General features: G+C 31.9%; 1 protein-coding gene across 1 annotated transcript in view; it reads left to right on the top strand.

Moving 5' to 3' along the window:
• Positions 1-16,796, top strand: part of LOC118183143 (cell adhesion molecule Dscam1-like) — a 610,771-nt gene that overhangs the window by 507,299 nt on the left and 86,676 nt on the right. Inside the window, exons 12-13 of the mRNA XM_085816874.1 lie at positions 10,157-10,330; positions 15,178-15,325. Of these exons, the coding sequence (XP_085673000.1) occupies positions 10,157-10,330; positions 15,178-15,325 (322 nt within the window). The remainder of the gene's footprint in view (positions 1-10,156; positions 10,331-15,177; positions 15,326-16,796) is intronic.

Raw genomic sequence — 16,796 nt, 5'->3', positions numbered from 1 at the left:
GTCAGCCCAAGTGTAGTAAGTCATCAAACAGTTAGAGTGGCCTAAAACAATATCCATGGTTTTCTTCTTATATACAATAAAAAAAGGATTTACAACAAAATTGGAATTTATGTTTTTTTTTTTTAAATTTGCAGTAGCCACATAACCTTCTATTTCAATTTGATTACTTTGCCTTTCTGTCCAAAAATGGTAAAGATGTTTTAACTGCGCCATCGCAGGTTTTTTACGCTAACAATGCAGGCACTTATACAATGCTTCATCTAATAATGATTTCAAATGTAGAAACCATGACTTAAATTCAGCCAATGCAAATTTCATTTTGAACAAGTCTCGTTCATTTTTTCGCTTTTCTACTGCTAAGTTGCTAACGTCTGCTGCTGTGTCTGTCCACAAATATATTTTAAAAATCTGAAACGTTCTGATGTATTTAAGGGACAGGCACGTTTGTTGAGCCAGTTTATCTGTGATGCTTTAAAAAGTATTTTAATGAAACTGAAGATATCTATATGTCATGTTTTAATGCGTATATGAAGAAATCCGGTACTATGATTTCTGGTCTCGGAATACAATTTATTGCGGAGTTGGAACAATGCATAAACTAAAAACTTCCAGATATGGCCGTTTCGAAACATAATTTTATTGTAGGATAATTCAAACCAGATCTCCTTTCTGTAGATACCATATTTTTCAATCATAGTTGAATGCAATAATTTCCATGTACACGGGTTTTAAGGTACGACATCAAATTAGGCAAGTAAGCAGCATATGTTTAAATTTAGAAGTTTGCTTTCCTATTTTTTCTCTTACATATATATTGTCGCGTTTTTCTTCTTCTGACACCAGTTGTTACGTTATTTTCTTCCTTCACGATCGTACGGGGTTTGTAGATTTGGAGTGAATAACGGCGATACTTGATGAAGTGTCGAAACACACTTTATTTAGCGAATATTAATCAGGACAGCTCCAATAGTACTTTTTACAGTCGTCGAAGATCTACTATAAACACGCTGGAACAATCAGCGACACAGCATTCAGGTAATCAGGCTATCACGGTGGAGACAGTTTCCTGCAAAGCACCCGACTGAGCTTTCCCGAGTACAGCTCCCGACTCTGCTTGGTCGTTCTCGGAACTCCACGTACTCTCTCCAGGCTACAAATCGCGATGCACTCGACGACACACGAGCACAGCTCCCGACTCTTCGTTTCAGTCGTTCCCGGAGCTCAACACGCTCTCTCGACGATGCACTAACCGCGATACACTAACAGACTCCTTCGGTGCACTCGACGACCAAGTCGGCACTCGCTGCCCAGATGACAACTCGATCAACTCCGCACGGACTGACTCGGTAGACGAGACACCAACTCGATACTAACTATATCGCACTCTATGCGAGGCACTCTGACTCGCCCTTTCGACGAGGCACACACACTAACTGACTGCGGACCAGCAGGGTTTATATAGCTTTCGGCTTGTGTTCGAGAACATTGTGGGCTAAACCGGTAAGAATTCGTTCCAGAAGGTTCTCCATCCGTCCATGGTATATCGCCAATTTTGTCGCCAAATGGGCTACTTCTTGCCAAATGTAGCAACCCTGCTTTTTTGCCATTTTATGGCAACCCCAAAACTTCTTTGCGGGGAAGCCATCTCACCGTGCCTGTACATTTCGAAACAATATATATGTGTGTGTAATAAGATGGCTTGGTGGAAAGTTCCAACGGAATGGCGAAGGAGAGGCTTAACTGCGTAGTTAGAAAGATGACACTCGAGGGGAGAAATAACGGTAAATTACACACATAATTTTATTCCTTGATAGTGCACATCGTCACCATGGGTGCGCTATGCACTCCACAGTTTTATACAGCTTACACTTCTGAAACAATGGACGGAATTTGTAAAAGTAAACTCTGCGTGACGGCAAAGTGATGCAGCGAAATATTTTAAGACGAAAGTACCGGAGTTCAAAAATTGAAAAGAAGTAATGAAAGGTTTTGTTACTTCAAGAGAAATAGCTTTGAGAGCTCGTTACGTAGCAAGCCTAAGAATTGCCAAGACTGAGCAGGCTCACACTATTGGGGAAAACCTTACTTTATCAGCTGCTACATAGTATATCGTTTTAACATTATTCAACGAAAAAGCGGCTAATGAACTTCATAATATCCCGTTATCAAATGATACAGTAAGTCAAAGAATTCATGAAATGGGAAATTCGTTAAAAGAGATACTTATTCAAAAAATAAAAAATCGTGAATATTCGCATTGCAATTGGATGAAAGTACTAATATAACGAATTTTGTTCAATTATTAGTTTACATATGTTTCGGAGAAGATAAACGAATTGCCGAAGAATATTTAATTTCTGAATCTCTTTATGATAAAGTAACTGCAAATGAAATTTTCAAAGTAATTGAAAGTTTTATGTCTGAGAATGATATTCCTTGGAATAAGTGCATTACCGTATGAGCTCGGTCTTTAATAGGAAAACATTCCAGCATTATTTCTCAAATAAAGAACGTTGCACCTGAAACTAAATTTACTCACTGCTACTTTCATCGTGAAACATTAGTAGCCAAAACAATCCCCGGAAACCTGAAAATCATTTCGAATCAAGCTGTGAAAACTGTTAATTTTATTAAAAGCCGAGCTTTGAATGAGAATATTTAGGATTTTATATCAGGAGGTGGGCAGTGAACATGAAAAGCTTTTGTTATATTCCGAAATAAGGTGGTTATCCAGAGGCATAGTTTTAAATCGTCTTTTTCAACTTCGATCAGAAATTCAACTATTCCACTGTTATTCAAAATTTGAACTGCAAAAATTATTATTTTGTAAATTATGGTTGCACGTTTAGCATATTTAGCTCATATATTTGGAAAATTAAATGAATTATCATTTTATATCGTTGCAAAAAGAACACTTGATAGGAACTTTCTGTGATCTAACCTAATTGAAGACTTCAAAAATAACCCACTTGTTAACTTTTAGCGTATCAGAAGAAAACAAAGAATTGAAAGGCATTTCAGACAAAACTATTGAAGTTTTGTTGCCTTTCTGCACAATCTGTTTGTGCGAACAAAGATTTTCTTTCATGTTATATTTGAAAAATAAATACAGAACAAAATTAAAAGTGGATTCTAATTTACGATTAAAACTAGACGAAATAAGACCAGACATAAAGAAATCAATTTCTCTTAAATAGGCCCAAATTTCACACTAAACTTTAGAATTAAATAATTGTAACGTGTATTTTACTAATTAAAATGGTAACCAGTTCTTAATCTAATATTTTTATGTGTGCATATTAAATACAAATAGCCTGTAGGTTGTGTAAATGGCAAAATATATTTTTTTTAATATTTCTATTGAGAAATTTAAAAATAATCTTTGTAAAATACCGTGGTGGAACTAAAGTTCTTCATTTTTTGTTTAGATGATATGCGTTAGTCAAAAGGTTTTGAACGGCTGGCCTAAGGCGTATCTTTTACATAAATTTAGTCAATATGCAACTAATTCGTCGTTAAAAAGACCAAGTTTAACTGTTAAAATGAAAATTAAAATAATTATTAAGCATCTAAATAGGAATTTATTTCCTAAAATATTTAAAATGTTGAAAAACATATACGCTCTTTACAGCTTAAATTACAACAACGCATGAAACATATTGTTGTACAGTTTCATTTATGTAATTTAATTGTACGTTCATTTATTCCTGAAAATACGTTTTTATCTCTTCCGCTTTTTACATAACAAATGAGCATTTTTCTTTAAATGCGATATAATATAGAGCTTAATATTTTTTATATACGTCCAAACTTTAATTTGTTTCGTTAGAGAAAACTTTGATTAATATTTAATGTATTGCCAAAGTTCAGTATCTTTAGTTACGAAGCGCCATATATTAGGATATTAATTTTATGTTTGGCATCTGCTCTCGTGAAAAAGAAATCAGTCATTTCTCCCGAGATATTTTTTGCATAATCTTAGGAAATTTCGTGCAAATTTTAAGCTAAAAACCTATCAGATATATTTAGAAGCTTAATAAAAGCGACGGAATTTTTTAAGAGAACCGTTTAAAGTCTCATTTGTCTGAGAAATATCAATTAATGTTTTTACATGCCCCAAGTATAATAAAATAACAGGAGTGCAACAAACGAATTTTTGCTTGTCGTTCTTTGTCATAAATCTCTTGCAAGAGGGTAGGAAATAAGTCTTATTTTTTATCATACTTAAACACAATGTTTATATCGAATAACATCGAAGAAAGAAATAATTTGTATAACTTAAAAACGTATTCTTTGCAACAATATAACCAAATTAAACCCGTTGTATATTATGGGGGGATGGAAAAGTTAGTTATTGTTCATTGATGTCGCACAGTTGGCACATAGATAAGGCCCCCTCTCCATTAAATTTCGCGCGCTTGGTAGACTACCCATCATGTGCTTAGGCAATGATAATATTGCGAAAGCTGATAATATTTTAGCTGAAGGAAATGCAGTAATTCTCGAGATATATGTACTCAGTATCTGGGAATATACATTTTAAAATTACTTTGTGATTAATCCTCGACAAAACTTTAGAACCTTTAAATATATTTTTCGGAAATGCTTGCATTTTCATACAGTATTTTTTTTCAAGTAGTACTAAAGCAGTTGTGGAAACTATTCACTTAAAATTAATCGTGAATGAATTGTATACCAGTCTGTAGTTAGAGAAACTACTGATACAATATATGCCATTTAACTTTCAATTATTAAAGAACTAAAGTTATTCACAATTTTATATACTTTGAATATGAATCCAATTGCAAAAACAAGTGACTTTATAATCTTATAGTTAAATAGACTTACAGATAAAATGTGTCAATTGTAAAAATATTTTCAGTTGTAAAATTAGTCAAGCAAACAAAAATTCATCATCATAAAATAGCAATTACCGGAATTTATTCAAACTTTCACCTAAATATAGCTAGATATATCAAAGATCTTAAATTATAGAATATGAATTTCTAAAGTTCTTATGTTCTGCTTCAAAAGAACATTGATTTATAAGAAATAATTGCAAATAATAATTTTTAGAAAGGTTAAAATTTGATATTTTGCATTTAAAGAAATTAATTTAATATGGTCTAAATCGGCATTTTTTTCTTTGGGTTAATGCAGTTTCTGTCTCATTTTTAATTCTTTTTCCCCCCTTCAATTTTGCTTATTACTCTCAGTCTAAAAGATATTTAGTAGAACAAATGAAAGGAAATTTCTTCTAAAAATAAGTTTTGTTAATTAATGGTCATATATTTCTTTTTAAATTTAAAACAATGTATCGAAATATGAGTCAGAAACTGAATAAATACTATTATAAAATTTATTAGAATTATATCAATTGAATGATTTTTCTTTGCGTTAAGTAAAGAAGGCAGTCTCATTCAATTTTCTAGGCATATTAAAAATGAATCTTTAAATATTTTCATTCATTCATAACAATGTTAGTGCATGTAGAATTTTTAGTTTTGTTAAGAAACCAACTAACAAGGGTGGCATTCTACTTTTTATTTCTTTTAAGAGGAAGTATATTTTATTGATCTAAAAGGCAAAGAAAATATAGTTTGATTTAAGTCATGTGAAACTGAAATTCCATTTTACAGACCTAAAATTGTTGCAATTGCAACTGTCACAATGAATTACTCTTTTAGAATTTAAAGAATGAGATAAAACATTGCTTTAAATAGATATTAGCTTCTTTTAAAACTGTAATGAAAGCGTTAGGCAGCTCAATATTGATTTATTGCATTTCTCTTTGCTATAAAACGATATTGTTACGAATTTGGTATTTAAAAAGCTAATGTTAGTTCAATTATAAATTAATTGGTTTTATTTCCCGCGCAGTGCAGCGCGTGACGAATATTAAAAGAAGAAAGCTAAGCCGGAAAATTAAAAATACAAGAGCGCGTGCATTAAATAAATAAATATCTCGTTTTGATTTCGAGAAAGTACTGGAAAATTCTAGCGCGTGATTTCAAAATCTTATAAAAGGAGGAAAACACCTCAGTTTGTAGTAATTGCTGAGTTTGTTGTTGTTTAAAAAACTGCTCTTGTTGATTGTAGCGAATTCGCGGATTAGCTTTCTTTAGCTGTTTTGAATTACGTTCTATTGGACATTTGAGTAGTTAAAAGATTACTACTGTGAGATATTGTAATACTGCATGATAATTTCAGAAGGTTTAAGGATTCGATTGGATTGGATTGGATTATTCAGTTATGGCAAAGCACACGAGGGCTATCTGCCTAAAGGGAGGGATGCCTTTCGTGGAGGACTTTCTAAGGGAAACTGGCTCGTATACACGTTACACATGGGGAAAACCACGAAAACGCCCATGCAGCCAGCCCGTTCGCGGGATTCGAACCTCAGACCGAACTACCAGTGTTCAGCGTCTTTACCGCTCGGCCGCTGGTGGGCCTCAGAAGGCTCAAGCATTTTTGTTGTGATAATAATAAATTTTTGTTCATTTTTCATCGTACTTGTGCATTTATTTCGTAACGTACCCGTACGCACGCAACAATATGTTTAAAATTTTGTACGGTAGGAATTTTGTTGTAGGGAATAGTTACAGTTTCTCATAAAACGAGGAATTCGCAACGAAGTAATACATCCATAATTTTATATAATGTTGTATAGACAGAATCTCAAAAAGGGGTTATAGAGATTTCTAACTAGAACTTGAGTTTAATATTCACTTTGAGCGACCGACACCTTTGGTAAATAACTGAAGTTTTTATTGTAGATGTATTTATTAATATCTTTTGGGAAATGTTTTAGTAAAATATAAATTCTTTTTATACTACATTAAACGCATAATAAGCTCAAATTCAGCAACAAATGCGAAACATATATTTTTCTCACCACTTCAGTTTTTCAAGATGTTATTTAAAGATACCTGAGTTCTCTGGACTATATACATAATATTTGTTTTTGCTTAATTAATGCATAAAGTATTATGTATGCGTTTAAAGCATGGGTTATTCTTATTTAAAAAAGAATGCAAGGAATGCGTGTAAAGCTGTATATTCGTATTTATTTTCATAATCTGCAAAGTTATTTATAACTTTTACATGCTGTTAGTGATTGCACAGAATAACCAAGAAACTTTCATTCTGATAACGACATCTCACTAGCTAGTCGTTATGGTCATTACCAAAGTGACTATCAAGTTGATGGTTACAAGTTCCCATCCAGATTAAAGCTGGAATTGCCGCACTAAATCTGTAGTTTGTACGTTTTATGTGGTTCCTGCTTTAGATAAGCAAGGCAGTGGGCAACAACTCCTTAGATTCGCTCAGTCAAATTTTGTACGCTGTATTGCTTCGTATGTTTATTATCTTAGAATTGTTACTGATGTGATCCAAAGAGAAAAAGTCATGATCAGTTTGTGCGTGTAGCAGCTGAGCCTCAAATTAGTTTCTCTGTTCTATGAACTGAACAAGATATATTCGACTTATTCTCATTTCCCAAATCTTTTCAAGTGAAGGAATGAAAAAACAATAGAATAGAACACAAAAATCTGTATAAACAATTTTTGTGTTTATAACAACTAAACTTCGGTTTGGCTTGATTAGTTTGCTTAAGGTAAAGCACTCGAGGGCTATCTGTTGAAGGGGAGGGATGCCTCCGTTGAGTACTTTCTAAGGGAAACTGGCTTGTATATACGTTACACATGAGTAAAATCAAGAAAACGCTCATGCAGCCGTTCCGTTCGTTGGAAATATAACCCTAAACCAAACTACCAGTGTTCAGGGACTTTACCTCTTAGCCGCTAGTGGGTGCTTATATATCTAACACATGTATGCGTTATTTCTTAAGCTGAGATGGGCATTATTAATTAAAATCTTTGTTTTTTTCTTACATTGTTTTGTTAAAATTTCAGAATTACTAGATATAATCCCATAAAAGTATTCCTCAACACTTTACTTTTTTTTGTCCGTTGTATTTGCTAAGATTTAATAAATTAAATTGACTAAAATATAAGTGATGAAGTAACATGTCTAGTAAATATACCTGTTTGAGTACATGCACTAGCTATTTTTCGGGAAATTTCTCTCATTTCACTTAGAAAACAGTGTGAAAAAATTTTGGATACGTATATAAAATTAAACTTTTAGTCTATTCTATTCACATTATTTCAGAGAATATTTGTGGAAAGTTTCGTAAAATTGCTTTAGTAATATTTTAAGTTACGATAATAGAAATCATAATAGAAAATTTAGAAAAATTTAGAAAAAAAGACGTAAAATAATAGTTCGTAATAGAAAAGTTAAAAAAATCAAGCTTTTCGAAACTAAATTTAAAGTAACGCAGATAGAAACAGAAGGAAAAGAAAATGTGCGCAACTATGAAAATTAAATTCCCAAACTAATCTCGTTCTGGAATACCTATTCAAATACCTTTGTGCATTTAATATCAAAGTTTCAAAATCATCTTCTGGACATCACTAAAAGTATTCAAGTGAAAAATTCTCTTTTAAAGTTATTTAATGTAGTCTGTGTAGCTTTAGACATTCATTTCCAGATTATTAAATAGAAACTTCGGGTTCATGGTGTAGAACAAGAACAGCTGTAATTCTGCTTTTATCAATGGAGAAATAAAACCAAAGTAGTTTAGGGAAGTTAGCTTTAAAATTAAGCGATAAAGCTCTTAGGAAATTTCATCGAAATTGATGATTAAAACTTAGTCGTATGCCTTAAATTCGAGGTTTTAGTCTTCCATCCTTTTGTTACAAACAAAAAAAAGGAGAATTGTTAGGTCTGAAATGACAATTTGTTAGCTTTTAGTTCTAAATTCAGGTTTACAAAAGGCAGCCTACCCAGCTGTATCTAAGAGTTCATTAACTTTCCATTATGACTCAGTTTCGTATTAATTTTGCTTTTTTAAAATAAAAAAAAAACTACCAATAGAAATGGCAAAGGTGACCTCAAATAGGCAAAATACTTTCAGTCAATATATTTCTCATATAACATGAAAAAAAATAAGAAAGAAAGATGTCAGATATAAGGGCGAGCAACTAAGCACATACTAAACGAGGTAAAAAAAAAATGTTGTTTGTTATCGTACTGCTTGATGATATAAATCAGACATAAATCAGCTTTTAAGTTTTATACCGAAAGCTCAGAAATATTTTTCCAATCTTGGGGAATTTATCGGCATTTTTTATTTAACTCAAGAATGCAAGAATAAAATTTTTTCCCTACCGCAAGAACGCCAGAACTCAAAAGTATATTTTTCATTTTTTAAACAGTTAAAATATATGTTTATAATTTTTGGGGAATTTTGTCAAATGCTCGGAAATTATAGTAGGTGGTGCACCTGTTTCGGTAAGCGAAAAGTCTAGATTATTTGCTTTATGATTGGAAATGAAATGAACTTCCCGACATTTCATTGTGTTTTTTGTTAACGTGTTTTATATGTTGAATTAGTAGAATAAAATGAAAGATTTTAAGTTATAGCCAAAATACAAAAATGTAACAGAGATCTGACACATCCGTTACATCAATTTTAAAGTGCATGAAATCACAATCTGAAAACTTAACATTTTTAACATTTAAGTGAGTTATCTTGAGTGCGAAAGGTTGTCTCTAGAAATTTTATTTTACATGAGAAAGACATTCCTAATTTGTTTCATCAGTTTGTCGGAAAAGATACTTACTATTTAAACAGACTACTCGAAATTTTGCATTTTAGTTGTTATTACGGGCCATTTAAATAAACTGAACGTCTTAAGACTACACGGAAAAAAACCAGCTAATCTTAGGGATATAACAATGTGTACGAATTAAGTTTGGCTTCGGCAAATATCGGTGATTACGATTGACAATTTTTGTATATAAGCTACATGCTACTAAGTATTAATTACATATACTGTTATCTATGACTACTATTTTCAGTTTCGTTAGTTTCAGCTTAGTTAATGTAAGTAAAATAAGGTATAAAACGCTTAAGAATTCTCGCAAATAATGAGGAAATAAGCTAAAAAATATGATAATTTAAACGAAAAAGTTTCTCCTAAATACGAAAAATAACGAAATCGTCCTTTATTTATTTGAAAATCAATGCTCTAAGGTGTTAATTATTTTCTTGTGCTTCAACCATTATTTTCATGTATTTCTACAGGGAGCGTGCCGGAAAGTTATAAGCCAATCAGTAGCAGCTCTCATCTTCATGTCTTTGAAAATGGATCTCTAACAATTCTGGATGTCAGTGAAAACGACGCAGGCTACTATCTTTGTCAAGCTTCAAATGGCATCGGATCTGGTCTAAGTAAAGTCATCAGCCTTACAGTACATGGTAAGAACAAACGCATTTTTAATTCCTTGTACAAAGCAAGCAATATATTGTAATCGCGAAAACATTCAACAGAAATATCCATTTTGACTTCTTCAAATCGATTTTGACTATTTTTTGGCGTAAGTCTATTTGCATGGGCAGAATAAAATACTCCTTTTTCTAAACAGATCGAAATAGCGCTTATTCAATAACTTTCCAAAGAATAATTTCACAAACATTTGTATGCCTGAATCCTTATTAAGTTTATTACTTTTATTCAGCTGATTTATATGTACTTGATAACATATTCCCTTACAACAGAACAAATTATACCAATAAGTATATAAGTATTTAATAATATTGAAAAAGTCAAGTGCTTGATTACCTGCATGTGCAGCTAAGCTGAGAGAAAAGTAACAGATAGGTTTATCATATTTCTTTAAATAACGTTCATTAGTCTCAGTAAGCAAAATTGATACAAATCTACCATTATTTTTATTTTTATTTAAATTTTCATTTATAGCTTCTGTTTAATTTACATTTTTTAAAAATACTGTTTATTTATTATTTTATTTTATTAATAATTTAATTGAGAAAACATAATTCCCAGCTCTAGTCTGAAGTGTCAGGCAACCGCAATTTACTTTGAAATCTCCAAGCCTGTCAGTAATAATTCATTTCTAAAAATATGGAAATTACTTTCTCTTCCTTTAATTCTTTACTCAGGAGAAAATGTACTAAATAATGAGTAACCAGAAACTTTGAAACCCATTGACGTAGGAAACTTCGCGAACAATTTAATGCTCCATAAACCGATCATCAAGCAAATCCAATCATAATACATCATAAAAGACGGCCACTCAATGAAGTTTGCTCTACTTCATTATATTCTTTGTGCCTCCCATATCTAAATTTGTTATTAATGAAGCGTTATATTTAATAATTTATTACAAAATTCATTTTAATTAAGTCGGTCAAATAAAACTTGTTTAATTAATTGATTGACTTGAACTGAGACGCTACATATGATATACCCTCAATAAAATTGATCCATTCTAGCATGAGAGAATTTAGGAAACAGGGATTTGTTAGAGTAGAATCGCGTAAAGTTTGGAAACTGGTGTACATAAAGATTTTGAGTGCAATTGCATCACATTAGCTGGTAGTAATATATATAAATTTGTCCAAAAGTCAAGCTTAGTATAGTTTATGTAGAAAACTATGTCCATTTTCAACGAAATTAATTTATCTATTTCCTTTTTATAGCGCATTTGTTTGCACAAGTCACGATTTAAACTGAGTCAGATACAATGTTTCTCTTCTATAAAACCTATGCTAAATTAAGTATAATTTTTGCCTGATTTAAAATATAACCTTCAAATATGCTTCTCCCATATATTAATTCCATATATTAACACAATTCCATATATTAATACAATTATAATGTTATTACTGTTATTGACGATACTGTATAAATAAGAAATATTAAGGAAAACAGAAGTGGATGATGCTGAGATAATTCCATTACAGGGCAAACAAAGGCTACAATTATTTATTGATATGCAAACTAGTGCTTTATTAACAACGTTATGTTAAGTAACATGCGTAATCATTAGTGCTGACATAAAAACATATAGAAATATGAAATCAAATCCATTTCTTGTTCAGGATTGGATCAGCAAAATTCTCGGAAAATTTTGGAACTACTTACTTTGAATACGTAGACACACTAGAAAATACACTGTTAACCAGAGAACAGGGGCTCCATTACCTAGCTGACATGATGTCTGCCTTACACGGATTAAAGCCCTGCCTCCAGAAGCTATTTATTATCACTAAGCAAAATAAGTTTACAGTGGCATACAAGGCCTTCAAGAACACAAGGACATAAGTAACATAGTCATTAATAAAAAGAAGAAAAGCTTGTTACAAGTAGTTCCTATAGCATTCAAAAAATAAACCGAGTATACTTTCCTAATTTGTATTTCAAATACGAAATACTTTCAAAATTGAGTCCAACTAATTTAAATAAAAACTATGGTACAAACAAACAAACAAACAAAATATAATACATCCATTATTGTATTATACACAATTAATTTCAATTAGATTCACAACTATCAAGAAGAAACATTCAATTTAGAAAAAAAAATGCATAAAGGTAAACTAAGACAATAATAAACTGCCAAATAAAATTCTTCATATGAATTCAGAATTAAGAACCAATAACTTTGGTAACTGAACAATATTATCGTAAAGTACACTAAACTTGAGATATTACTACAATACAAAACATAAATTTGGTTTAAGAACAAAACCACTCCAAGTAATGTAGAAACCCTACATCAGGTTTGCCGGTAACGCCATAGAAATACGGCATAAGAATAATGCCAACATAAAGTTATGAAGAATTTCAAATTCAAAAACCAAATGCATTCAAAAATAATTCAAAGAAAATTATTATAAAATACTGCCTTAAATGCAAATTTTATAATAGAGAACTCAAGTAAAACCAATCAAATTCACAAAAACAGGTCATCTATTCAACTCAGAAAAGTGCAAAAAGGTATACAAAATAATTATTCTAAATTAGGTTTGCTGGCATCGCTAAGACAAATGCAAACAAAATAATCATGATATATACATGATTAAGAACGATTTCAGTACCATACAATAAATACTATGTGCGTCACAAATAAAACCGACTATTTGTACAATATACGAAAATAATAGGCTACAAGTAACCGTTACAATTTATAAGAGCATTGATGCATTCAATGTCAGATAACTAGAAAATACACAAGAAAATATTTCCATTCTTTTTGGGTGATCACGAAAGTGACACTGTGGGATTTTTATAATTCGGTATAGAAATATAATATATACGGCATAGTGGTTAGGGAAACCGGTATGTGATACTGAAGAGTCCTGAAGGGTCTGGATTTGAATACCATAGAAAACATCCTTGTAACTTGTCTGTCCTTTCTTACGAGATAACCCTGGCTGCCTATTAGGTGCTTTCATAATAAAATGACCATCACTGCTGGCCTTAGTAATGGCGAAAGCCTAGATAAAGCTAGTTTCCGTCATTTAAAATATATGTATATATGTTTATATATCGAGTCAGATCAGTAATATTTCTCCTTCTCTTTATTTCGAGTGTATGCGTCTTGCAATAATCACTTTTTTTCAGATAGCTTTACGCAGGAAGTTTGGTCTGCTCAAATGGGGCGACTGTGGCACTGAAAGAGCACCTCGAGACTCACACCCTGACACATCCCTACATTTTTGGCAACCCAATGTTGTGACTTTCGATGAAACTGTAGAAGAATTAAATAGTGAGGTTTACATAGAGATATTAGCAAAACGATCGTAATATTGTGCAAATCTCAGGTAGAAATTGGAAAGGACGAAAGTTAACGACTGCATTCTTTCCAGAAGCTGTGGTTACTATGGTCACTTTATCTGACGCACTGTGAATTCTTTATGGTGTTATCTTAAATAAATAGGTTTTCTTAACCACAGATAATAACTTAATAAACCATATATTTTCTAAAGTTTATACAAAAAATACTTAATGGGAAAATGGAATAGATAAAAAAAGTAATTCTTGGACGCCTAGGGACAAAGGAAATTGCATATAATTGTTGAATAACATTTATTTTTTCTGCTCATTGAAATTGAATATTCTATTTGCGATCGTTAATCCAATGCATTACAATGAATTTGTGCGATTACGATTTTATGACAATAAATCAAATCAAAATTAAGAATAACGTTTCAGCTGTAACATTTAAATCTACCAACTTATCATTTATAGTATTTCTAACAGACCCTTAAGTCTTAATCTAAAACCACCGACTACCAACTTATCATTTAATAGCATTCCTAACAGACCCTCAAGTCTTAATATAAAACCACCGGTCTTTACTTGAAAAGTGGAAAATTACGTACATTTATTTACACGAAAAACACACATTTAATTGGCCTGATACTGGTTTATTTAAACACAGGATGTAAAATATATAGGTCTAACAAATCTATCTGATCACTAACATGGGATTTGGTAACAAGCTTCCAAGTAAATTTTCTGTAATTTAATACTGAATGATAATTCTGTGCAAATTTTATAATTAGAAATGAAACAAAACTGGTAGTCATTTCATAAAGATGTAAATTTTGTTTCACATTTGCACTATGTTTTTACGCTATATGTAAAAAAAGCATGAAAAATGTAAAAACTAATTCTGTACTTTAAAAGGACTATGTTTTAAAACTATATTCCTGTTGTTTAAAAGAACTATGGTTTTTATTAACTACACTACAAGATAAAATGCTCGATAATTTCTCATTCATTTTTGAAGAATTTGGACTTTAGTCAATCATTCCATATTAAAATTTAAATTAATTATACTTATGCTCTGAAGACGTAAAACTGTGTTTTCTGTTTTTGACTGTAAAGTACAGTTAATGAATGACATCTAGCGTCTCTTTGAAATTATTAAATTAGCTGCATATATGCGCAGTGGTTCTTGGAATTGTTTTATTTAATTATACTTAACTATAACGTTGAAATAATCAGCATCATACTTTCGAAAGGTTTTGGCTAAATAAAGCAGTTTGACTTCAGAAGGAAGCTAATCAATAATGCATGCCAAAAAATTAATTAAATTTGCAATTCATTGCAAAATTCAATTTTTACTTTTAATATGTTGGCAATGTCAGTTTTTCAATTAACTTGTTGATGAATCTAAGTCTTAATATTAAATTTCTACTGCATCACGATGGCTATTGAAATACATTATGCGGTTCTAAAAAATACTCGCTTATTTATTTTACTTATTTATTGATTTATTTTTTCGACACAGTTGCTGCTCATTTTACGAACAAATTCCATGCAGAGATAGTAAAGAAAGGAGAGGAGGCCAAACTTTCCTGCCAAGCATATGGAGAGAGGCCATTGAATATTTTATGGACGAAAGATCGTCAACCGCTGAACACGAAGGTTATGACAAGGTACTGTAAAATATTCATATACTCAAAGTCTTTTATGGCATCAAAATTTTGAAAATTTTTGTGATAAATGCAAAATCATCTTTAGGTCTTAAATTTCTTACTGTTTCTTACTGCTGTTGTTACAACATTTTCAAAGTGTACGTGACTTTTGCTAAGGAGAAGAAGAGTTTCGATTTCAAATTGTTCTTAGTCTTTGATATTTATCAGAACAGGACACATACTACCTAAAAGGCTATAGATAAAACCTGTGTAATTTCTGAAAATAGGAATTGGTGTTTAAATAGCATTATTTTTCACAAATGAATCTGAACTATCTTTTAAAAATTCTTCAAACAATATTTTTGATATTATATACAGTTTCATTGATGTTAGAAAAGAATTTTCTTACCTATATCCGTCGCAGAAATATTAGAAGTACGATTAAGAATTGCTCTTATCCAAGCATGACAAACAGTTAGCAGATTTATGTTTTCTTTTATTATATAAGCTGCCAGTTTATTCAGTTAAATATTTAAAAAGTAAATTAATTAAAATTGGTAAGCTTCGTACAAAAATACATAACGTGTGGCTTCCGAAAAGATTTCATTACTTGTAACTATGGTTATAAATTTAAATCTCTACTTGCCAGTTTGATATTAGTGTGATGTCTTTCATTAGATCACGCATGTGTCATAGTGAGTTATCCGCAGATTGAAAATGAAGAATTAATGAGCAATAAAATAATTATAAGTTGTAGAGACATTAGGTTAATTGGAAAAGCCGGAGAGATGAAAATTTAGCAAACGTCTTCGCCGGGAATCGAACCATGGACCTCTGGAATACCGGCTCAGCGTGCAGAACCACTACATCACGAAGGCACGCTAGAAAGGCGGGAAAAAAACCTTATAAACTCCCCCTTTTACAGGGTGACTGGGATTTTTAGGGGACCCATTTCCCAAATCCTGGGTGCGGAGAGTCATCATCCATTACCCTTTTACTCCGGGTGCCACTGTAGAGACATTAGGATTTTTTCGAAGCAAGCAATATGAAAAATTAGCAACCACCTTCGCCGGGAATCGAACCATGGATCACTGGAATACCGGCCCAGCGTGCAGAACCACTAGACCACGAAAGCACACTAGGAAAGCGGGAGAAATTCCTTATATACTCACCTTTTTACAGGGCGACTGCGGTTTTTAGAGCACCCATTTGCTAAATCCTGGGTGCGGAGAGTCATCATCCATCGCCCTTTTAGTTCGGTCGCCGCTGTAGAGACATTAGGATTTATTTTGAAAAAAGAGAGATTGAAAAATTAGGAACGCCTTCGCTGGGAATCGAACCACGGACCTCTTGAATACCGGCCCAGTGCGCAGAACCACTACACCACGAAGGCGTACTAGGAAGGCGTGAGAAATAACCTTATAAAGTAAAAAATTATTTAAAGCGCTGCTTATGTTCTGATTTAATGCATAGCTTGGAAAATGCTTGAAGA

Source organism: Stegodyphus dumicola, chromosome 5, assembly GCF_044657685.1.
Source record: "Stegodyphus dumicola isolate Sdum_Otavi_A_Nest chromosome 5, ASM4465768v1".
NCBI classification, from domain to species: Eukaryota; Metazoa; Arthropoda; class Arachnida; order Araneae; family Eresidae; genus Stegodyphus; species Stegodyphus dumicola.
This window is presented reverse-complemented; position numbering and strand designations above follow the sequence as displayed.